The 26,271-nt window shown below is 40.2% G+C and overlaps 1 protein-coding gene across 30 annotated transcripts in view; it reads right to left on the bottom strand.

Annotated features, from left to right (window-relative positions):
- Positions 1 to 26,271, bottom strand: part of STX11 (syntaxin 11) — a 114,147-nt gene that overhangs the window by 63,850 nt on the left and 24,026 nt on the right. For 22 of the 30 annotated variants that reach the window (XR_005834389.1, XR_005834391.1, XR_005834386.1 and 19 more), the window contains exon 3: positions 4,683 to 5,637. Coding sequence is in view for 5 of the 30 variants with exons in the window: in XM_008695028.2 (XP_008693250.1) it covers positions 4,769 to 5,637 (869 nt within the window). In the remaining 25 variants the exon portion in view is untranslated. Of the gene's footprint in view, positions 1 to 3,632; positions 5,638 to 26,271 lie in introns of those variants that run through there. The other 8 variants (XM_008695026.2, XM_008695027.2, XM_008695030.2 and 5 more) reach the window with 5 other exon arrangements.

Raw genomic sequence — 26,271 nt, 5'->3', positions numbered from 1 at the left:
ACCATCTGTCTCCAAGAACACTTAGAAAACAAGTACTACTCAGCCTCAGCCAGTGAGCTTTGATAGGTGTGGGTATTTCCTCATTCCTTCTTCTTTCCCTGCCTCGTTCCAGAATATATTCATGGTGGCTTAGAGCAAATCCTCAAGTGTGAGTACAGGATCAGCAGGAGGTACCAGGGAAAGGGGGCACATAACTGGGGAGCACACTGATGGAGCAGTGCAAAGATCCTGACATAGAAATTCAGAAACACATGCATTACATGTGAGTTCCTGCTAAATGGCTCTGAGTGCTTTTCTGTTTGGGATAGCAAAACTTGGCACATGCGCATAGCTGGGCCCACCTGAAAACAGAGAGATAGGGAGACAAATATATAATTTTCATGCTCTGTTATTTGTATCTGCTACAGAATACTATGGGATACCTGGATACAGAGGGAAGGATATGTCTAAAGAGTTGCCTATAAGACTTTGAAAATGTAGAGATGCTTATAATTAAAATGGGGTATAAAAAATACTTTCAAAATAAATATCAAGAATTAGAAGGGCACCTGGGTGGCTCAGTCGGTTAAGTGTCTGACTCTTGATCTCAACTCAGGTCTTGATCTCATGGTCATGAATTCGAGCCCTGCATCCATGCCAATGTGAAGCCTACTTAAAAAAAAAAAAGAATTAGAAAATAATAGTGTTGTGGTGTCGTTTCTCACTTCTCAGTTTTTAGGGTATCACTGGTTTAAAAGCATCCTATGCAGGGGCGCCTGGGTGGTTCAGTCGTTAAGCGTCTGCCTTCGGCTCAGGGCGTGATCCCGGCGTTCTGGGATCGAGCCCCACATCGGGCTCCTCCACTGGGAGCCTGCTTCTTCCTCTCCCCCTCCCCCTCCTTGTGTTCCCTCTCTCACTGGCTGTCTCTATCTCTGTCAAATAAATAAATAAAATCTTTAAAAAAAATAAAAAATAAAAGCATCCTATGCAGTCTCACCCATGTTATCAGGTCAGAAAGCCTTCTTTCTTATATATATATATATATATATATAGTCTTTACAATAAAAGTCTCCAGTATATAAGGCCATCTCATCCTTCCTTTACAGCACATGTTGTCAATAAAGATGGTCAATATTTATATGAGGGTGAGGTTGCATTCTAGATCCTGTTCATTTTCTGTTTCTAATAACCCCATTTTATTAATTGCAAGGATTTTCAATTCTTGTTACCAAAAGCAAGTCAACTGTTACTTTGACGGCAACTGGATGTTTCAAACTATCATCCCGATTACAAATGAGTGAACTGCATGCTGCATTAGAGATACCTTGTACATTTCAAAGAGAGGAGTGGAAATTTGTTTGATGGTGGAAAATAGAATGGTGGGATTTTTTTACACAAAATCCAAGATGACAGTTACCCTATTTTATTATTTTTAAGCTGTACACAATCTTCCGCAGGTTCAGAATAGGAATTTTACACTGTAGAGCCTGAAAATATGTGCATGTGACATTCAACTGTAAAGCATCGGGACTGGTTTTAAATAAGTATGAAGCACAAGAAGAACACTGTTTTCTTTCGAAGTCATTATTTCGAAAGGCCATAAACTTACTCCCGTGATGTCACAGTTCGAACACTTTTGAATTATTGATCGACTTGTAAACAATTCAAACTCACGTTATCCTGGATACTGATGCATCGTAGGTGAGCCTCTCCCTTATTTCTGATCTTTCTGGAGTTGTCACTGCCTATAATCTGTGGCCGTGACTGTAAGGTTGGGCATTTGGCTAGTTAGAAGGAGTCGCTGCATATGTGAAAGTAGCTTTAGAAGTAGATTTCCACCTTCTGCCCCTGAAGGATCTTTTGTTCTTTGTGATTGGTTCTTTCATTTTGTACATTAAATGATGTTAGTGTATGAAATTAGTAGCTTTGCCACCAAGTTTTCTTCTTGCCCAAGGTCAACTTTCAGAGTTTGCCGACAGAGCCTCATGGGACTGGGTAAAGCCGAACTCTATAGAACCTCGTGGTAGCACTGGAGTACCCTTTCCAGGGAAAATGCCAGCTTTTCACACACTGTTTGGCATGGCAGTCAGAGCCAGGAAGGGCTTCAGGGAAACCGGGCAGGACGGGGGAAAAGCCAACTGTTCCCTTTAGTCTGTTGTGACCTGGCCTCCACAACTGAACCCTTTCTGGGACTTACTGACTCACAGCTTGGGAAGATCAGGGGAATATACTTGCCAAATTGGGCAGGACAGCTGCTTCCTGCTTAACTTCTAATTTTGAGCAGAACATCTAATACTTTTTCTGAACATGTTTGGATATAAGAAGGAATAAAAATGCCATTGTGAAAATGGCTTTTTTGTGGTAGGAAAAAAAAAAAAGCCCTAGTACTCAAAGAAGATAGGTCTTGGTTTCTTTATTCTATTTTATTAAAGACTATCAAGAGAGAAATAAACCTTTCTTTTTCCTCATAAGTTAATAACTATTAATTAACTTAGTAACAGCTCTCTCAGTCTACCAGAAAGCTACATAATAACAATAACGAACATAGATAGGCTTTACTCCTTACAACGACCCGATGAAGTAGGCCTTATTATGTCCATTTTACAGAGAGGAAACTGAGGCAAAAATAGGTTAAGTAATGTACCCAAATCATACAGCTAGTATGTGGCAGAGTCAGGATTTAAACCAAGAGAGTGAGGTCATGAATCAGTACTCTTAACTTCTATGAGACACTCAGAGAGTTACTAAAAAGAAGGAAGAAAAATTCTTACCTTGTCATGGGCAGCTGTTCACTAATCTCTTAGTAAATCAAAGTGCAGTTTTTACTTAATTCTCCAATGTGAAATGTGGGGAATTAAAAAAATACACAGAGCCTGCAAACTTGTTTACTTTTATGACTGGTTCTAGGCAAAGAAAATGCTTTATGGGTTTAAAGAAGTCAGATTCATGAACCATTCTCTCTCAGGGAAACTAGCTGGTGGTCTCTATTCACAATATCACTTCTCTACAACGAAAGACATAGCAATGGAGCTGTGTGAAGACTTTTTTTTTTTTTTTTTTTTAGGGAAAGGCAATTCAGTTAAAAGTGAAACATATCCGTGGGGTTAGCTGAGAAAGAAATCAGGAGAAATTTGAGAGGAGCCCAGTGAAACTTGGTTCCCACAATTCTCATATTTAACCATGAAATTAAAATTAGATGCAGGGCTCAATGTTCATGGGCATAAGCAGGGGCATCAGCAGATTCCAAAGAGTTCACATGCTCTTCTTTCTACTCCTTTTTAAAATCTCGCCTTATGAAAGACCCGAGAATTCTGACTGCTGAGTAAACGTGCTCATTTAGTAAATAACAAGTAAAAACAGTTAAAAGTTGACTCAGAGAAAGACAGGAAGTATGGTAAACATGGGTAAGGGCATTACAAAGTTTGCAAACAAAACCAAATCTCTAAAACGTGATGATTTTCTAAACTATTGTAAGTAACTCAGGAGAGAAAACCAGACACCCATAAGTGAATTCTTTTTCATCTTTTCCCCTTCTATTCAGAGCTCCATCCAGATGTTGCAGCCTCATGCAGCTAGTAGAGGAATTTTTAAGAATAATAATTGATAAAGCAAACTAAGATTTAAATGGCCAAGATACAAATATGCAAAGGGGATATTATAATGAAATGTTTATTAAGCTAAATTGAGAAACATGATTATTTTATTTTAAATTACTCCATTTAGGTACATGAAAGGAACAGTTCACAATAAAACAAAGGCAGTATTTCCAAGAACGTTATTTTATAATCTCCAGTTCCGTATGCATTTTAGCCTTTGACATCTGTCTCTACCACTACAACCAACACAGAGTGGTTCAAAATAGAATTGTGAGAATGGAGATGGGAGTGAGATAAACTCAAAACAAGCAAACCAACACCAATGACCAGTAAAAGTGTTGCTCTTAATATCTATAGACCATATTTACAAAAGTCAAGTTAAACCAATTGATCATTATGTACATGTGTTAATATTAGTACTTTACATTTACATATTTATGTGCATTTGTATCGTCAAGTAAAAAGATAAATTTTAAGTTATTTATGAAAAATATATAAAATATGACTGATAACATACGTCAATTTGAGTGCGTGTTCAAAACTCAGTGCTTAAAAATATTTGGAAAAAAATCCAAAATATATTCAGATGGGAGATACTAAAAGTGAAAGAAATAAGGAAATAATGAGTGTTAAATGTGATTTTAATAAGTAGGGGAGGTGGGCAGAAAGAAGGTATACATCTAGGCGGGAATCACACAGGATAAGCCAGATGAAGATGCACGGTTTTTCTCAAGATCCGTGTCCTGTGAAATTGAGCAGAACCAAGGGACTTTCAGGATAAGGTAAAGGAATTTAAGTCTTGATAATGAGTTCATACTATCAGCCAATGCAGAACTGACTTCCTCCTAGAGTTTCGTTAGGAAGCGTGCCTTGGACACTTACCTACAGTAAGCTACAACGTCAGTTCTTTATTTGGCTTCCGTTAAGAGGGAAAGGGTGCCATGTGCCTTATAATGACCTCACACAACTTCAGTGGGTGCCTGTCCTTACTGAAGAAACACGGGATGGCATCAGCCCCCTTCCCAAACACAAGCTGGGTCGGAATTCTCGCACCTCAAAATTCTTCTTTCTCTAAGGACAGAAGACCACAGGGTTGGGGAAACTCACCCCTGTGCAGAAGTTCCCCAGGTCTTCCCCAGTATGCTTCCCGGCCATTCCTGTCAGGGGTGGGGTGGGGTGGCCAGACCGACCTGCTAGTTGAGGCAGGGGCAGCAGAAGCAGCAGACGGTCCGGCATGGGTTCTTCTTCTCGTACTCCACGGCCTTGCGCACCTGCGCCTTGGCCTGGCCAGTGTAGTCGAGGGTCTTCTCCACATTGAGCTCGATGACGTTCAAGGTGTCGGCCTGCTCCTCTACCAGCACCGCCATCTGCAAGAAGAGCTCATGCACGTCGCGGATGCGGCTCTCCAGCCGCAGCAGCTCGCGGTGGCGGTTCTCGATCTCGTTGAGGGCCGCCCGCGCGCCCTTCACGTCGGCTAGCAAGTTCTCGGAGAACACGTCCCACTTGCCCTGCTCGAACATATCCTCGATCTGGTCGCCCGACACGTCCTTGCCCATGATCTCCAGCTGGCGCTGGATGCGGATCTTGCAGTTGTCGCGCTGCTTCATCTCGGCCAGGTTGTACTCGTGCATGGCGCCCTGGAAGGTGCGGGTGAGCGCGCTGTACTGCGCCCGCAAGATGCGCGCCACGGCCGAGTTGGCGCCGTGCCGGGCCTCGGCCTCCTCGCTCAGCGCCTTCATGGCGCGCAGCTTGCGGTGGATGTTCTCGCCCCGGGCCTTGATGTCCTTGGCAATGGAGTTGGTGTCGCGCTTGATGCTGCTGAGGCGCCGCATGGACGTGAGGAAGCGGGCGTTCTGCTTTCCCAGGCGCTTCACGTCGGCCATCAGCTGCTGGTTTTCATTCTGAAGGTCCTGGATGTCTCGGTACAAGGACTCCAGGATGTGGTCCGTCTCGAACACGATGTCCTCGTGGGGCAAGTCAAAGTCATCGTCCCCGTCTGGGAACTGCTGGTCATAGTTCTTGGTTAACTCCACAAGTTCGGCGAGCCGGTCCTTCATTTTGCCTGCAAGTAGAGACTGTGGTTAAACTCCTCCAGCGAGTCAAATACTTGCGCTGAGAGCATTAAAGCTTAAAATAAAGAAACTTGTGCACAGCGCTCCCAATTCTTTATTCCTGAGGGTAGGCAACGAATACGCTAAAGGTGCTAATGACATTTTGCTCTCAAGGAGAGGACTAACGTGACCGAGACGCCTGAATACAGTCGTACTTCATAGTCCACAAGGCATCTGCAGCTCGGAACTCAAACAGCAATTTAAAATTTCAGATTGCATTAGTAACCAATCATTTTTTCTTGCTTTATGTTTTCCAATAATCGCAGATCAAAACAGGCACAGAAAAAGGAAAAAGAAGAAGAAAATATTTGGAAGGATAAAGATTTTTAAATAAGGACAATCAACGTAATTCCAAGGCATAGTAAGTCGAGGCCTAAGTGCTGTTTTTTGTCTAGTTCAGCAACTGCTGAGCATGCCTGGTCCCATGCATCGTAACAGTTCTTAATACAGTTACCATGTAAATCATGGTTTAAAGTGTTTTCTCTTAAAAATGTTATAAAAGTAAAACATGCTTGAAGTAAAACAACAAAATAACGACAAAAATCTAATGAGGAAGTATAAAACTTAGACGCTGAAATTTCCTTTCTGCTTTGTTCATTATCACTGATACAGACTTCAGTTTGAGTGCCTGTTTGGGGGGGCGATATCTGAAAATATATTCTGATGGAAGATACTAAAAGTGAAAGAGATAAGAAAGTGTTTAATGTGATTTTAATAAGTAGGAGAGATGATACCCATCTAAGGAGCAATCACACAGCATAACCAGATGAAGTGTGGGAAACAAAAGATGTTCAGTTTTTCCCAAGGTCCTTAGTAGTAAGTATCATTAACAAACCTACTTGAAAATTTTTTTGTATGGAAAATTTCAATCATACATAACCCTAGTAGCAGTAACATAACACACTCCCATTTAACCATCACATAGTAGCAATATTTGTACTTTTGCTGTTGTTGTTGTTATGCACATGTTGGTATTTTATTCGTATCCGAATTCTAAATACGGTACTTAAATATAAAATATTCATTTATTTTTTTAATGATTTTTTATTATATTATGTTAGTCACCATACAGTACATCCCCGGTTTCCGATGTAAGGCTCGATGATTCATTAGTTGTGTATAACACCCAGTGCACCATGCAATACGTGCCCTCCTTACTACCCATCACCGGTCTATCCCATTCCCCCACCCCCCTCCCCTCTGAGGCCCTCAGTTTGTTTCTCATAGTCCATAGTCTCTCATGTTTCATTCCCCCTTCTGATTACCCCCCCTTTCTTTGTCCCTTTCTTCCCCTACCGATCATCCTAGTTCTTATGTTCCATAGATGAGAGAAATCATATGATAGTTGTCTTTCTCTGCTTGACTTATTTCACTTAGCATTATCTCCTTAAAATATTCATTTAAATGTGTATGAAAGCTCTCAGATGCTGCCTTACCCCAGAAGAAGACAGTCTGAAGCAAATTTTATGTGCCAACATGTTACTCTCGATACAATCCCAGGGCCACCAGGGTGAGGGGGAACAGGGAAGTGAGATGGGAAAGAACAGAGACAAATACTGAGCTGGCTACAGCTTCACAAAACAACACAGCCAGTTGCTTAGTCAACTGGAAGTCTCCAGAAAGACACATGGAGTCATGGCACCTGGAATTGTCCATGAGAAGGAGAAAAAGGGAGTCATTTATTCATTGGTTCCTTCCTGTCTCCTGTCTCTTCTTGGTCAAACTTCAGCCAATGGACATTAGAACCCCTCTACTCCTCCAGGTTGTATTATACACATTCTCAGGGCAGTCACTGGGGAAACCAACTCCTGTGCCCATGACCTGGTGCTGCTGTGAAACCAGGCATGAGGGCACCTAAGCCTCTGTGGGTGCATCAGGTCACCCCCCACGCACAGGAGCTGTGGTGGCTGCCACCACAGCAGACGTTACCGAGGCTTTGCCAAAGTCTGGTCCTCGGGGGTGGCAGACAGATGACAGTATTAGGGATGAGGAGATAGAGGGAGCAGCTGGGTTCTTGGCTCTTCACTGGTCGGACAGCCGAGAACTAGGGGGTAGTGGAGACTGAGCAAATCAGGGTGGAGTATAAACTGGATCTGGAACAGACATACACACGGATGAACACGGGTGCTACTTTTACATTGGATTGTGCATCTGTGTATGCATTCAGGTGCTATCTGCAATAGTAGTACTTTTAATGACTTTTTGAAACAAGTTAGCAGCTTAAGCAGAATTTCCATGTGTTCATAAGGGTGGTTCTAATTCGTTTCTACATAGCAAGGTAAAATAATGTTCTCTATGTCATTTTTTCCAAGGAAGTGAAAAACTCTCATTTTTAGTAGCATGTGTATATGTCAAAATAATGAACGTGTTTCCCTTGTGCGTAAGATTTTGTGGCTAGAAAGATTCTCTTCCTATTGCATAATTTGCAGAAAAGAAGGAAAATGTAGTAGCACTTAACGGACACTCAATCTATGGGGGATCTTGATCGCAAATTAAAAGCTTCTCTCAAGTTGAAGTAATTAATTTTATTTCACCATAGAATGCTGACAAGTTGAATTTAGTGATAAATGGGAAATGGTGAAATATTAACCATGGCCTCTCATCTGCTATGATCATTATTTATATAAATTAAATGGAAGTTTTATTCTAAGATGATGATTTTTAATATTCTGCTTAAAAAATGCCATTTCTGCTATCTGGTGACAAGAATCAATATCAGACCGTCCCAATGATAAGGAAGTGACTGTCCTAGAGGCAGGACTGAGAGGCAGAAAAAAGACCCAGGCTGGACCAAAACTATGCCATCCCCTAGCCTGAATTTCCTGACACCCCCAAATTTCCTCACTTTGAACAAAATTTAAAGGCAAACCACAAATTGGGGCAAATTGCAATATATACAGGTAATGGGTTAAAATACTTAATATACTAAAACCTCCTGCCAAAACAAAACTAAACAAAACCACTTGCCCAAAGACAACGAAAAGACAACTCATATACGAAGAAATCTAAATGCTAGAGAACATGGGAGTGGCCGATACGTATCAGGTGCTTCCTGTAATACCAAGTGCTTTCTAAGCACTTGTCATGTGATTCCCTTTTTAATTTTCATACAGACTCCATGAAGTAAGTATTGTCATTATCAGAGCTGGTACTCAAGCATAGGGAGATTAAGAAACTTACCCATGGTTGCCAGGAAGTGAACACTTGGGCCCCAGAGCAGCCCTACTGAACCACTACACTTAACTTCTTCAGTAAATATATAAAAGTGAGTCCTGAAGGACTTCACTATTAAACAAGAAAATGCAAATTTAAGCACTGCAATTTTTCCCCCACCAAGTTGCCCCACCAAGGATTTAAAATAATAATAATAATAATAATGGTGTTTAAAAATTGGTGAGGATTCTGGGAACTCTGAAAAAATGCTGGTAGGAGAGCAAACTGATAGAATCTTTCTGGGGGCGGAGGTTAGCAATATGTATTAAAAGCTTTTAAAATGTGTATTTGTGTTGCCCCGTGTACATTTATTCCAAAAATTTATGCAAGAGTGTGTGCAGCCCATTGCTGTAAATATTTTCATCACCAAGCTGTTTTTACAGAAATTCAGAAATACTTTAAATGTGTAAAAATGAGTTACTGGCTGCTAAATCATTGCAGTTTAGAAGGCTATCTAATGGTAGGAAATACCATCTTAGGTAGAAAAACTAGGTAAAGAGAAGACGATGTGTAGGGCTGCTACAAATGCATCCTGAAACAAGGACTTGAATAATATATATCAAAATGTTAATAGTTGTTTTCTTTGGATTGTGGAATTATAAATGATTTTAATTACTTCCTTGTGCTTTTCTGTATTTTCCAAAATTTTTATGATCCCCATGTAGATTTTATAATTAAATAAAATCCCACAAAACTATAAATATTATTTGCATAAAAGACTAATTCCTTAAGGTCCTTCTTTAAGACATATGCATTGCAATTAGTTAACACCTTATGCAACCTGGACAAAGTACATTAGTTAGCTGGTATGGAGTTGAGCTGTATCTATCTGCTTAAGTTAGTATCCAATATATTCTACTATGCAACATGTAGATGGTACAGAGAATGGATATATTTTGATGAACCAGGTAAGAATAGGTGTCATCCTTGCTTCTTGGCCAAGACTTAGGAGGCACTACAATGGAAAGTAATGAATGGGTGATTAAGGTAAAGCACCACACACCACAATATTAGGAATCTGTTTGCTGGTCTCCCACTAGTCCTAGACAGGTCTCATGCTCTGTATTGCTCTCCTAAAGCCACACAAAAGCTATTTGGGGGAATCATCTCATTCATAATATGAGCAGAAAAACACACTTCAATCATACAGAAAATGGCCTTGGAAGAAGCAGAGATAGTCATTCCTTCTCAAGACCTGAAAACCATAAAGGCATGGATCCTAAATCAAGTGAAGGCCTAAGCTCATTTGCAGGTTCAAGTCCATAATCAGGTAAGAAGAGTGAAAGGAACAGTGTGGGGAATTAAAGATTCTCTATGGAGGTGTAGACAAGAAGGTGGCATTTACCTTGCCTTCCTATCAACCTTGCCTGGCCCAACCCACCCCAGCCTGACTTGGTCCCACTGACCCAGAGGTCTCCTGGTTGCCAGGGAACAAGCATTAGGAAAACTACAACAGAAAATCAATCGAAGAGAGGAAACCATCAAAATCCTAGAGAAGAACACAGGCAGTATACTCTCTGACATTGGGCATAGCAACTTCTACCTAGATATGTCTCCTGAGGCAAGGGAAACAAAAGCAAAAATAAACTATTGGGACTTGATCAAAATAAAATGCTTCTGCACAGAGAAGGAATTAATCAACAAAATTAAAAGGCAACCTATGGAATGGGAGAAGATATTTGCAAATGACATATCTGATAAAGGGTTAGTATCCAAAATATGGAAAGAATTTTTTTTTAAAGATTTTACTTATTTGAGAGAGAGAAAGAGAGAGGGCGTGCAGGCAGGGGTGAGGGGTAGAGGGAGAGGGAAAGGGCGAAGCAGATTCCCCACTGTGCAGGAAGCCTGATGCGGGGCTTGATGCAGGGCTCAATCCCAGGACCCTGAGATCATGATCTGAGCCAAAATCAAGAGTCGGATGCTCAACCAACTGAGCCACCCAGGCGCCCCCAGGAAACAGACTCTTAACTATAGAGACAAACTGAGAGTTGCTGGAGGGGTGGCAGGAAGTGGGGTGGGTTAAATGGGTGATGGGTATTGAGGAGGGCACTTGTGATGAGCAGCGGGTAATGTATGTAAGTGATGAACCACTAAATTCTACATCTAAAACTAATATTACACTGTATGTTAACTGACAAATTTAAATAAAAAGTTGGGGAAAATTAAAAATATATATATATAAATTTTAAAAAAGTCAACCAAGAAGATGCTATTTCTAAGAATGTCGCCCAAAAGGTTAAAATGTATATCTTGCTGTAGTTATACCAAAACATAGAAGCCGGCACTGAAAGAACATCAAATTAATCTACATATCCAGTAGGTTGATTCTGTACTGTGAGATCCTAAAAAGGAAACTATGTTATAGAGATGGAAAAATTAAACAATTCTATTGACTATCCTGTCTCACTATGTTAAGAATAATGTAATACATGTTGGTAAATTATATTCATAAAGTTGCTAAGATAAATCCTGCTTTGAGTCATGTAGAGATGAAGAATTCAAATGAAATTTTATGACCAACTACCAGAAATCTGCTTCTGTCTTTTAATTTCCTTTTCAGGCATGCATATCATGTGTCCTGAGAACAAGGTCCCACAGGGAAGGAAGGGGAAATTGCACAAGCCTTCTAATTGGGCAATTAGATTTTATGTACAAAACTATAGGAACATATAGGAACAGAGAAGTGATGGTAGCTCAGAGGTTCTCAGACTTTAGAAGGCAATAGAATTTTCTGGAGAGCTGCAAACACTACAGACTCTTGGGCCCCTAGAGTTTCTGACTCAGTATATCTAAGATGATCTTCAGATTGATTCCAATGCACACTCAAACTTGTGACCCATTCCATAGATAATTATTATGACAGCTTCTGATCCATAAACATAATGCCGTTCTGGACAACTTATAATAGTCCTCAGGTTGGGTGATGAACAAACGNGATAGGGAAAGATTCAGAAAGATAGGAAAAGAAAGATTCAGAAGGCAGGTTTGTACATACCTCAGAAGGTCAATGAGTGGGGGTTATAATACACAAATAACCCATATACTGGATGCTACAAAGAACAGCCATGAAAGTTCCTACTTGCTTCTAAGGGAACCAGTTGTAAACAGAACACACGGTCATATCTCTGACCATACAACAGAAACTTTTGCCTACTTATTCTAAGGGGAACAAAAACAAAACCGTTCACACATTGTTATGGGCTGAATTATATCACCCACCCAAATTCATATATTGAAGCCTTAACCTCAGCACCTCAGAATGCAAATGTATTTGGAGATAAGGTCTTTAAAGAGGGAATTAATTTAAAAGGAGAACTTTATATAATCTATATATTATTTTACATTAAACACATACATTAAGCAAAATTTGCCTATTCCCAGAAACGATACATTTCCTTGTTTCACAGAAATATGTTTAAGTATTTTTACAAGTAGTGAGAAACTTCAGACTTGACACAGTTCAATGCAAGGCAAAGTGCCAATCATGTGAGGTTTATTACGAAAATCAACTTGTAGATTACAGGAAGGGAACAAATCCAAAAGCATGGAAGGAACTTCCTTTCTGTATTTATGACAAAGAAATGTTTTTAGAGACTTTATTCCTCTTTACTTGAGTTCAGAAAGTTCTGGATTCTTGTTTCAATGGGAACTAAAAAAACATATTTAGAGAGAGAGACACACACACACACACACACATGCGTGCATACACTGTGTATAAAGTTATCAGCTATTAATGAAACTAAAAATATCCATCCCCACGATAGATAGTTCCAAATAAGGACTTTTGAGTAATGATTCCCTTACTTCAATAATGAAGTGTCCATGTTCTGATTTTCAGGTCATATAATCTGTATCTCCTAGGTTCTGATTTTATAGCAATATTTTAAGTCTGGTAAACATAAAATGATGATTACAAATCAGAATGTGTCTTTATGTCTAAATCTTGGCATCTTAATGAGCCTTTGTGTAGGACCATATGACATTCTTGTGAATGCTAGAAGGGTGCCCTTTTCTCTGAGTGATACAGTCCTACACCAGGGCACAGCGTCTGGCAAACTGGGCATGGGTTGGATTTCCAGTCTCCCTCATCTTTGTGGCGAGTCACCCTTGTACTGGGCACAGTCTGCACAGCCCTGTGTGGTTGCCCTGAGTGCTCCCTTCTTGACCCTCCTGCCCAGTCAGTGGGGCCAGGAAGTCCCATAGGTCCTATGACATGGTAAGTTAACAGTTACCTTCAAGGACACAACGTAGGAACACAATACTTAGCGGGCCAACAAGTGTACTTTCCCAAACAGTTTGATTCAGATCCACAAATAGTAATTTCGCTCAAATGAGTAAAACCTGGCATTCTGCTCTATTTCTTGACTTAAAAAATAACACAGCTAAGAGGTAAAACCCTTCTTTGAATTTCGGAAAATTATAGGCTAAAATAGAAAGAGGCCCTAGAAAGACTTATCTTCTTACTGCTCTAAAGCTTAATTTAAAAAACAAAAACAAAAGTTGTGTTGGGATCCAAAGTGCATTGGCAAGAACACATTTAATTGTTTAATTTTTTGTGGTTCACTCAAAGCATAACGTGAGAGTCTAAGGAGTGTTATTCGAGATATATTCTAATTATAAAAGTCTGAAGCTAGAAGAAATAATAACAAATGTTTCTTACTTCCCCTCTTCACTAAAGCAAAGCCAGTTTTTCCAAAGCATTTCTGAGGAATCTAATCTAAAAGAGCAGATAGTCTCCACTTTTTAATCACTCTATTCATTTGATGCTTCCTGAAACTTTCACTTTTCAGTTCCCTCAGTCAGCCTTTGCAGCCAATGTTTGAAGAGAAGGCAGTCCAGTATGCAAGGCCAGTAAATAGCCAGTGGGCAGTATGGATTTTACTTACATATTTAATTACATATATTTACTTTACATATTGATGCTTTCAAATGCATTCTGCAGATATGCACTGTAAATCAAAGCAGCTACTTCTGTATTCAAGTCCAGACAGTCTGCTCCATAGCTGACATTTATCAGCTCTATCAGTATTTTAGAGTGCAAGGACTGCGCAGTCCCTGTGAGGCCCTACCGGGATTCCTGTTTTACAGGAGAGGAAACTTGAGGCCTAATAAATTAAGCAACTTGCTTAAAGACACAATCTTAATAAATGTGGAGCTGAGGCCTGAATCCAGAAAAACTGACTTGAGAACCCATCTGTAAACCACAAATCTATATTAGCTTCTTTTTCCAGAGACTCCCTGATAAAGGCTTTGAAATCTTTACTCTTCCTGTGATATCTATATAATATATAAATATATATATGCAAAATAAGTCAGTTAGAGAAAGACAAATACCATATGATTTCACTCATATATGGAATTTAAGATAAATAACAGATAAACATATGGGAGGGGGAAAAAGAAAAAAGAGAGAGGGAAACAAACCATAAGAGACTCTTAAAGATAGAAAACAAACTGAGGGCTGATAGAGGGAGGTATGTGGGGGATGGGCTAGATGGGTGATGGGCATTCAGGAGGGCACTTACAATGAGCACTGGGTGTTGTATGTAAGCAATGAATCACTGAATTCTACTCCTGAACTCAGTATTGCACTGTATCCTAACTAACTAAAATTTAAATCAAAATTTGAGTGCATTTGAGCTGCTATAACATACCACAAGCAGGGTGGCTTATAAACAACAGAAATTTATTTCTCATAGCTCTGGAGGCCAGAAGTTTGAGATCAGGATGCCAGCATGGTTGGGTCCTGTGTCTGGTGATGCCCTGTTTCCTGGTTCATAAATGGTTGTCTTCTCCCTGTGTCCTCACAATGCAGTAGGAACAAGCAAGCTCTCTGGGACCTCTTTTATAAAGGCACTACTCCCATTCATGAGGGCCCCACCCTCATGACTTAATTGTCTTCCAAAGACCTGCTGGGGGTTCCCATTTCAACATGTGAATTTTGAAGGACCCAAGCATTCAGACCATACTCTTCTCCAATTGAGGTTTTATATCTGCAACAATTATTAGCATCTAATAACCTAGATCTGAATAAACACATGAAAACCTCTGCACCATTAGAACAATTACCTTCTTTCTCATAACTTCCTCACATCAGAGTTTCCCAAACATTGCAATGCTTTCATTATTAGAGCTTCTGTTACTCTATCAGACAGAAGTAACTCATCGCAACTTCCCAAAAGTACACAGAATTAACATTCATAGACAATTCTCTTATAAAAAAGATTCACTGTAGTTACGATTGACCCAACTGTTGAAATAACCAAGCACTGATACTTGGGAATAGAAATTTTACAGTCAGGACCGTGGAAGTGATAACAGAGGAAAGGCTAATGAATGAGCTTGGCAAGGCAGAGAGTAAGACAATAGAGTTCCAGGGTCAAAGTTCAAATTATCTGTACAAGTTTTTCCACTCCTATCTGTATGAGGATTTACAAACAAAACCAGTTGCTGTATTCTACATCTGATTTAGCGTTGGCCCTGGAATGTGAAACAAACAAAAAATACAGAAGAAATCTTTGTAGGAAAAAAAAAACATCGTGGGGAATAAATGTTCATCCATTATGTCTTTGACTAAATTTCATATTTTATAAGTATTCCGCAGGGTATTTTCTTAAAAAAGGGAAATCAGTAGAGTTTTCAAGAATCATTAATGACCTTTTCTTTCCCAACTCATAACACCAGCTAAGGACAATCCCACAGAATTTGTAGATATTTTTTTCCTGTTCCTCTTTGTCTGAGACAAAGTCCCGTGAGCCACTGATTCTAATCCTGTTGGCTGCTTACTCCTCTTCAATCCTTCAAGGAAACAAATTATTATTTCTAGCTGACAATTTTTACATGAGCTCAGAAAAATCTCAGTTATCCAAAGTCATCACTGCAGGTTTTTCCATGTAAGCAAACTTTGCCTAACTGAATCTTCTCCCTTCAAATAGGAAAGGTGTTCACTCATTTTTGTTGGAAATCCTCTTCTAAAATGTATTGATGTACTTCATTCCTTAAAGAGAAGATGTTGGATACAATTTAGAGGTGACTCAGATTGTCATTATTAACATCTCTGAACTGTGTGGTGATAACACTTTGTTTTCAAATGTTTCTCTGGTTTCGGGGTTAAAATGTCAAACCTTACCTCAGTTATTCCCAGCTACAGATACTCCTCTCATTCCCTTTACAGGCTGTAGAAGTTAGTAAGAAATTAGATACAAGCCAAACATTTAATCATGGTAAACTACATGTGGGTCAACTACACTCTGGAATCAAGCCTACTAAGTAAAGCAAGGAAGGAAAAGCTAATGTCAGTGACAAACTGAGTGTCCAATAGGAGCCAGTTTCTGAGTAAGTGAGAAGGCTGGGATGTAAGCCCACATCTGTCCAGATCCTAGGTTCATGTTCTGTCCACTCAATCCTGCACTGAAGCTGTGTGAAGAGTTAAGCATATATGGAGTAAGTATTGCTAAGAAGAAACATTTGTCACCACTTTGACATTTTCCTCCCTCTAGCCATCTCTTGCCACTTCCTCCTGCCAAAGGGCACAGAGTTGCTTATCTGATTGGTGAACCTAGAAGGAGAAATTACCCATGATAGCCCAGCCTCTTCTTCCCTCTTCCGTTTGAAAGGCGGCTTACCACTGAGAACCCGTGTTCTCCTTCCCTTTGCTTCTGTGTGGGAGTGAAGAGGTCAGCTGATGGTGAGGGCACGTCCATCTAACTCTAGGTTCAGGGACATAAAGCACAGTCCCCATCAATGAAGCCACTTCCTCCAACCTCATCTTTGTTGGTAACAAAGGCAACACTTTGGCCTCTGCTTTTTCCTCCTATTTCAATGGGTATGAAAATCAGATGGGTAAGGGGAAGTTATTTATTGTGTTGCCTTTTCAATCAATCCAATAATTATGTCAAGTAAAATCAGAAAAGCAGAAAGACTAATGAGTATCTTAAACTCATGCCTTAATTCTAAAGATGAGGAAAGAGGAGCTCATTATATTTATGTAACCTACAAATAATGGTAAAGAGATGGCTATTAGTAAGGGGGGAAACTCTATGGAATATACATTTCCATTTATAGCAAAAGATTCTAATATATGTAAAGTATGGAACTTTAATAAAGGAACCTTGATAAATAATTGTTATTAATTATACTATTTTAGTACCTCATAGTCTCTGAACTGTGAAAGCATCAAATTGCTTTCATTATTATTTCCATGATGTGATGTCCATCAATTCACATCCTATTTTTTTGACCTGTCCTCCCAAGTGCCCCTATTCAGCCTCTCCAAACTTGTACATACTCTTTTGGGGAAGTGTAAAACAAAAATTCACTACACATTTTTTGTAGCTCTTCCCATCAAGAGGTATATAGACTATTTTCCAACTCCTTGAATTGGAGTATGGCCATGGGACTTGCTTTGGCCAATGGGACATCAGCAAATATAATGATGAGGAAAAAAAAGGATGATGCGAGCATCTTGTAAGGCACTGTGCAAAAGGGCTTGCCACAGAAAGCCGCAGTACAACACAGCAGAAACTAACTGATACAGAAATTGGTGCCTAGAAGTAGCATGCCACCATAAGAAAAACCTAAAACATTCAGCAGTGGCTTTGGGACTAGACAGCAGGTGAAAAGCAGTGAGGTAGCTGTTAGCAAAAACTGGGAAAATGGCATGCAAAATGTGAGTGGAGGTAGAAAAAGTGATGAGGAAACTATGCAGCAGTCGGGGGAAAAGAAACCGTATTAGGTAGCAGCAAGACAGTGTCTGTGGCAGCATGGAAGATTGAAAATGCACACAGTGAAGGCTGGACCCAGCTGTGAAGGTCTCCAGGCAGAAGGCTGAACGTGTTCGTTGAGTGCTTCTAGCTGCATATACGGTTCTGCAAGACAGAGGTGTGCTAAAAAACCTGAATGATCTAGTTAATAAGCATTAGGTAGAGAAAACAGAGAAGAGCCGGAATTCGCAAGATTGGAAAATAAAACCGTCTACCTTCAGGCTCTTCAGTTCGAAGAAAAGTTTTTTTATAGGAAAAAGTGGCCTCAGAGTAAAGACCTTGGTAAAATTTAATGTGGTGCTTTGTAGACCTTCTCAGCCGGGCAAAAGCGGCTCTGAGATGCCTAAATGTGTGATCTCGTGGCAGCGTGACACTCAGCCCAAAGTAGAGAGAGATCTGTCTTGATAAAAAGTGTGGATGTGAGTTTTAGGGGCGGGGACTCTATGGGATTCTTAGGAAATCCACAAGGTTTTAAAGAGAATTTTCCTGATAAGCACAAACGCAAGGCAGAAATAATTCAGAGGAATAGAGGCCTCTGGGTACCTGCTTTCCTATGAGGAGGATGTAGGCTAAAGAAGCTATTTAGAAGCAGAAATAAGCCATTTCTTAAGGGAAAAGAGGAATGTTTCAGAAGGTGGAGCCAGGAGCAGTGGAGAAATAGGTACTCGTGAACCAGTCCTGAGATGCAGAACTGGGTCCTAACCAATCACCCCCTGGCCCAGGAGCACGGGGACCAGCAACACGGACCTGGATAGAATTGCCATGGAACTGTGATGGTTATTTGTATCCTGTGAATGTGTTTTTGTTTTAATGGATTATGTCTTTTGGTTATGCTTTCCCTATTTCATCATTCTACGTTGGGTATGTATGGAGAGATAACTGGTTTTTGTTTGTTGTTGTTGTTCATTGTCTCAGAATCAAGAGGATCCGCATGCAAAGAGCTGGGTCTGAGGAATCCCAGAAGTGTCCAGAAGTGATGCAGATCATGGATGAGCCTCTGGACTTAGAAGCTGATGCCATAATGAGACTTCTGGGAATCCCAGGATGAAGGGGACCATGGGAGAAACGTGAATACACTTTGCCAGAGGCAGACTATACTTAATTGCACAAAAAGGGCCACAAATTCTCAGCTGTACCTCTAAGCAAGAAGTTGTGTCGATTTCTCTACCCTTTGAATCTGGGCTTGGCCAGGAGACTTGCTTTGACCAAGAAGACAATAGAAATCATGATGCAAGCAGAGGCTTGAAGCACACAGCACAATGGGGCTTGCCCTCTCGTACTGCTGAGAACACTGAAACCACTACATGGAGGCTCAGGTTAGCCTCCTGGAGGGTGAGGACCACATGGAGATAGAGGCAGCCCCCAGGTCACCCACCACTGTAGCCAGATGACTGAGTTCAGCTGAGTCAAGTAGAAGAAACACCCAGTACTTACTCTCCGCCACATACTGTTGTACAAGCTTTCTATGAATTACCTCATTTAATCCTCATAACTGTGAGAAATTAACAGGATGACTTGAGGGGTAGTTTGTTATACTGAAAAAGCTGACTGACATTCCCCTTGAGGTTTCTCTGTACCTCATAGTAAGTATCCTTCTTTAAAGCGGAACTAAGAGAATGACATGAATCATGGATAAATCATAATTTTTAAAGTAAATGCTCAAGCATTTAGAATGCAGATTTTTCATTTGTGATTTAAAAATACAAACATAGCAATCCCTATCAAAATCCACCAACTTTTTTCACAGAACTGCAACAAATAATCCTAAAATTTTTACAGAACCAGAAAAGACCCTAAATAGCCAAAGGAATGTTGAAAAAGAAAACCAAAGCTGGTGGTATCACAATTCTAGACCTCAAGCTCTATTACAAAGCTGTAATCATGAAGACAGCATGGTACTGGCACAAAAACAGAAACATAGATCAATGCAACAGAAGAGAGAACCCAGAAATGGACCCTTAATTCTATGGTCAAATCTATGGGCCCTCAATTCTAGGGCCAACTAATCTTTGCAAAGCAGAAAAGAATATCCAGTAGAAAAAAGACAGTCTCTGCAACAAATGGTGTTGAGAAAATTGGACAGCCACATGCAGAAGAATGAACCTGGACCATTTCCTTACACCATACACAAAAATAGACTAAAATGGATGAAAGACCTAAATGTGAGACAGGAATCCATCAAAATCCTTGAGGAGAACACAGGCAGCAATCTCTTCGACCTTGGCTGCAGCAACTTCTTGCAAGACACATCTCCAAAGGCAAGGGAAACAAAGGCAAAAATGAATTATTGGGACTTCATCAAGATAGAAAGCTTTTGCACAGCAAAGGAAACAGTCAACAAAACCAAAAGACAACCCACAGAATGGGAGAAAATATTTGCAAATGACATATCAGATAAAGGGCTGGTATCCAAAATCTATAGAGAACATATCAAACTCAACACCCAAAGAACATCCAATCAAGAAATGGGCAGAAGACATGAACAGACATTTCTCCACAGAAGACATACAAATGGCTAACAGACACATGAAAAAGTGCTCAACATCACTTGGCATCAGGGAGATGCAAATCAAAACCACAATGAGATATCACCTCACACCAGTCAGAATGGCTAAAATTAACAAGTCGGGAAACAACAGGTGTTGAAGAGGATGCGGAGAGAGGAGAACCCTCCTACACTGTTGATGGGAATGCAAGCTGGTGCAGCCACTCTGGAAAAGTATGGAGGTTTCTCAGAAAGTTGGAAATAGGGCTACCCTACGACCCAGCAATTGCACTACTGGGTATTTACCCCAAATATACAAATTAGCAATCCAAAGGGGCACCTGCTACCCAATGTTTATAGCAGCAATGTTCACAATAACCAAACTATGGAAAGAGCCCAGATGTTCATCCACAAGTGAATGGATAAAGAAGATGTGGTGTGTGTGTGTGTGTGTGTGTGTGTATGAATATTACACAATCATCAAAAAATGAAATCTTGCCATTTGCCACGTCATGGATGGAACTAGAGGGTATTATGCTAAGTAAGTCAATCAGAGAAAGACAATTATCATATTATCTCACTGATATGTAGAATTTAAGAAACAAGGCAGAGGATCATAGGGGAAGAAAGGAAAAAATAAAACAAGATGAAACCAGAGAGGGAGACAAACCATAAGAGACTCTTAATCTTAGGAAACAAACTGAGGGTTGCTGGGGGGCGGGAGGGGGGGAATGAGGTAACTGGGTGATGGGCATTAAGGAGGGTATGTGATGTAATGAGCACTGGGTATTATATAAGACCAATGAATAACAGACCTGTACCCCTGAAACAAATAATACATTGTATGTTAATTAATTGAATTTAAATTAAAAAAATAGGTAAAAAATAAAAAAATAAAGTAATATAACTAATTTTGGGAGGGAAGTAAAAAATAAATAAAAACGCAAACACAAGCAGCATGTACCAAATGATTGTTGTGATGCTGTATGTCACCTACTTGACGACCACAGTTCACTTGCATACTTGGATTTTAACGCAGTGTACATTTACAATATTCAGTTCCTACTGTATGCAAACATTAATATAAAGCATACACAAAAAGGGAGTATGTGATTCTTAACATGTCTGAGGACAGCCTTCCTTTCCTTTTGAAGATTGTGGTCATAATCATAGTAAAGAAGGAGAAAAAAAAAGATGCTAAAAAAAGATTATCTCACACACAAGCAGCCTCCACAAGAAAGGCCAGAAACTGTTTAGTAATTCAGGGTGCTAAGTAAGAGTTCTTGAGCCGTGGGGGCAGGCCAGCACAAAGACACAGCACGTTTAACCGTGGCTGAGTTTCAGTCTGATAAGAGGTTCCAAGAACTTGAAGAGCCAGTTTTGAAATGGAGGTAGACGGTTTCAAGTGTATCACAAGTCTGTTGCTCAGATTGCCAAAATAAAGAACACTGGGCAGACAAAATGCAACTTCCAACCATGACTCCACTGCCATATTCCACACCTTCCTCTGTCACCCAGGACTGGACCAGAGATGTTTCTTGCTGTCATACTAAAAAGAATAAAAAGTAGAGGGATGTGAACTAGATTTCGAAGAGACATCAGAAATTGATTATGGCCCTATTAACCTCTCAGAGTGTTAAAGGCAATCAGGATACTTCTCTGACTTGTAGAATCTGCTTAGGATTCTGCATATGCTCAGGGAAATGTTAACAGTGTGGCTAAGTCTTGAGCCAGCTCTGCCACCGCTGGGTCTAGCCTGGACAGCCAGCTCTGCCGCCGCTGGGTGTAGCCTCGACTGCTTCGCTTTCAGGGTTCCCAGCAGGAAGAGAGGGCACTGCCTAACAGATGGGTGCTTTTCAAACCTCTGCTTATGTCACATTTCTTCTCTCTACCTTATCTTCCCCAAGTATAAATACTTTATGCATGGGATGGTGGAGAAAATGAAATGAGATAATCCACAAAATGGTCTTCCAAGAGTGCCTGGCAGAGTAAGCTCTCTGGATATGCTGTTATTATTTCTTCCATGATTTTTAATTCACTCAAAAACCCAATGGATATTTAGCAACTATTAGTATAAATAGTGCATTTGCAAACATGCTACCAACAGTTCATTACCCATCTCACCTATAGTCATAAGTGAACACTCATATTTGGGGGTTTGAATAATTTTTGTTTCAATTCCTTTATTGTAAAATTTCTTTTTTTCTGAGTACAAAAGCAACACATGCTTTTCTATTTTTATTTTTTAAAGATTTTATTTATTTGTCAGAGAGAGCGCACAAGCAGGGGAGTGGCTCCCCACTGAGCAAGGAACCCGATGCAGGACTTGATCCCAGGACCCCGGAATCAGAGCAGAAGGCAGATGCTTAACCAACTGAGCCACCCAGGTGTCCCAAGACATGCTCTTTTTTAAAGAAGAAGGAGGAGGAAGAGAAATCAAATCATACAGAATTGTTTTACATGGAAGTAAAAAATTCATATCATCTAATACTACTATATATAATAACTATATAAAAAAACCAATCCAGACTCTTTTCTATCTTATATGGTTGTGAAAAGACAACATTCAGAACTGATCCTAACACTGAGAAATATGGAATGGTTCCACGGTAAACCAGAGGAGTTCTCTGGGGTCTCTTCCTGCCAGGGACATCCCTCAGGGATGCAGGCCTGTAGGGCATGTCCCACTGTACTTTCTACCACCAACATTTTTGTGCATGTGAAATCAGGAACAATGAAAACAACTTGGAAACGGGAAGGAAGTTCTAAAAAGGAAGAGAACCTTTCTGTTTTGCTTTCATGTTTAAGAATCTCAAAATGGTGACCCCAATTCCACACACCCCAGAGCCGGTAGAAGAGTCTTAAGGTACCAAGTCAGTCTGAGGACCGCTATCTTCAAGATTCAGTGTTCATAAAGTCAGTGACCAGGTTTTCTTTGGGGAGCAGATTAACAATTTTAATTCAGTGAACATCCACTGAGCATCTCCCTCACACACGTCTCATGAAGGCAAGCCCTATTCCCCACCCCACTAGTAAAGTTTTATTGTTAGTAGTGGTCGGCTTTGTTTTGCTTTCCAGTCGGATACAGGACCACAGAGGGAAGGAGTCTTGCCCCTCAGCTAGCTGACATGAGTCCTGAAAGCAAACGTGGTGTAGGAGAGAGGGTGCTCAGCTGACTGTGAGAGGACTTAGCCTCACTTCCATCTCCAGCTGTACAAAGTCGAGCAAAACTTCTCATGCCTCAGAGTGGCAGATATCTCACCTGTAAAACAGTAATGACGCTACCTATCTCGTAAGGGTCTTTTTTGGGGAAGGTGGGGATGGAGGAGATCATTAAATGATGTAAGTAATGCATGTAAAAGCACTCTATGTATTTTAAAGTATTTTGTAAACATGGTATTGGGAATTATTTTGTACCAGTGCCACCCCTAATCAGTTTACTTCACTAGGTAGTTTAATCAAAATACTATAAGCACTACCCCTTAAGAAACGTGTACAGACCATGTGATCTAAAATGACCCTCTAACACACAACTACTCTATTACCAGTTTCTATATTATTAAATTACTCAGGGGACAGAATATTAACGCCCTGTATTCACTCAGAACCACAGCAAAGTGTGCGTTGGATGTTTTTCATTTACCGTATGAAGGAAGGCCAAGGAAACAGACTCATTTATAATGAAAACTTTTATTTCAAAGGGAATATCTCACATTGTGCCTGTCAAAGGAAGACAAACTATCACTCCCTGAAAAACAAACTAAAAAGCAGGGGCTGACCAAATTCCTTACACATTTACCCCAACATAAACCGTTCCACGTAGCAGTTATGCTGTTTAGTGCTATATAGAATCAACACCTTTAGGCATTGAAAAGTAATCTTACAGACCGTTTAATATTAACAGAATTTACAATTTCCCTTGTGTGGGGGCTTCTATTTCGGATAAAAGGGAAATTGCATCTTTACAGTGGTATTGGTAATATTCATAATTGGAATCAATAGATAAATTCCTATCTGTCGGGGCGCCTGGGTGGCACAGCGGTTAAGCGTCTGCCTTCGGCTCAGGGCGTGATCCCGGCGTTGCGGGATCAAGCCCCACATCAGGCTCCTCTGCTATGAGCCTGCTTCTTCCTCTCCCACTCCCCCTGCTTGTATTCCCTCTCTCACTGGCTGTCTCTATCTCTGTCAAATAAATAAATAAAATCCTTAAAAAAAAATTTTTTTTTTTAAATTCCTATCTGTCAGGTGGCTGGGTGGCTCAGTCGGTTAAGCATCTGCCTTCAGCTCAGGTCATGATCCCAGGACCCTGGGATCAAGTCCTGCATAGGGCTCCCTGCTGAGTGGGGAGGCAGCTTCTCCCTCTCCCTCTGCCTGCTACTCTCCTTGCTTGTGCTCTCTCACTCTCTCTCTCTCACCCACTCTCTCTCAAATAAATAAGTAAAATCTTTTTAAAAAATTCCTATCTGTCCAAAATTGCAGAAAATTCTCTAGCTAAAGAATAATTTTATCTACTCCCCCATGCACAGACTGTCGATATCCCTGTAGATTAATTCCAATAACCACAAAATGCATACAATTTTAAATACCATAACTTTCTGTTGAGCATTTATTAGATTTTAGCATTATATTAAAATAGCTCAATTTTATTAGCTAAAACATATATGACAGTATAGAAATGATGGCATATCAGGTTTATTTTATTTTTATAAACCAAGTTGGGCACCCAGTGAACTAGCTTTTAAGTAACATTCATAAAATAGGCTATGGGATTGCTGTTCTTGTGCACGTCTTTCAGGACACATGTGTTTGTGTGAGCTACTATGAGAGAGACTTTTCTGTGTTTATTCAACAAGTATTTAGTGAGTACCTTCTGTGTGCCAGGCCATATGAGAGGATGAGATTAGCTCAATGAGCAAAAGAGATGTGGTCTCAGTCCTTTCAAAGTATTTTTCTAGATAAGCAACAACAGCAAAAGAAAAAAAAAAAAGCTTATAGAAAGCACTTTTAAAGAAAAAAATGAAAATTCAGAAATGTGAAATAGGCTTCTGATATATTTAAAGTACAGACAGGGCTGAAACCAAAACCAACTTATGCAACTTCCTGATTTTCGACACACTTGAAGACAGAACTATGAAGATAATGAAGGAGATACATCTTTGGTTTTCTGCACAATGACAGTAAGTTTCTTAGTTTCAATAACTGGTGTCCACTATGACACAAAGATATAATAGGTTTGTATTTAAAAGAGGAAGCAAAGTCTAATAAACCTGCATTGAACTCCCAGCTCTGAGCAAACTGGAATAACACTACCAACCTCAAGGGGTGCTCAGTAAGGTGCCTGACACGCAGTGAGTGACTTCTCAACAGATGCAATACTGATGGTTTTACTCCTGATGGTAAACATACACACTTTCCATGAACATCAACAGAAAGTTTGTTGATGATAGTTGAGTTATTTGGTTTTTACTTACTGCCTTCAATCTGTCTTGGCCTAAAGAAACTCCACTACGGCCATTGTATCTGCCCTCCTTCTAGACATGCCCTCCAATCAGAGATGACCCTCCCCCCTTCCCACCCCTCAGGCAAATCCAAACTTGTCCACTTAAGCATCCCAGTCCTATCTTCCAGTCTCTACTTTTTAGGCAATAATAGCTATTTTGATGAATATATCCGTCCTTATGTGCTTATAGCTTAATTTACCATTCGTTCTGGAAAACACATTTGTATTCTTAAAGATGACCTCTATATTCTGGATAAAAAGGCAAATTAAATGGTATTCCTGCTCCCTTCCAAAATCCCACTAAAAGAACTTTCACAAAGGCATACACCAATAGGGAGAATGAGCGGAGAGAAGAGAGCAACAGTAAAATTCTGGAAGTTATAAAGCAAGTGGACAAGGGATAACTAACCTAGCAGATATTTTAAAAGTTGAACCCTAAGCTAACAGTGGAGAAGGCCAAGAAACAACCATGAGATAAATACCCAGGAATCAGAATTTAAGGCCGAATACCTATGTAAGAGGAGGTGATAATGGAGTAACGACTGAGTTTGGTCAAAGCCTTTTTAAGAAGGGGGAAGATCTGTCATCCCTTAGCCCACCTTGGCAGGAGAGTACAGGCTAGACT

Source organism: Ursus maritimus, unplaced genomic scaffold (assembly GCF_017311325.1).
Source record: "Ursus maritimus isolate PB19 unplaced genomic scaffold, ASM1731132v1 scaffold_13, whole genome shotgun sequence".
NCBI lineage: Eukaryota > Metazoa > Chordata > Mammalia > Carnivora > Ursidae > Ursus > Ursus maritimus.
The sequence above is the reverse complement of the archived record's forward strand: the minus strand, read 5'-3'. Positions and strand labels throughout refer to the sequence as shown.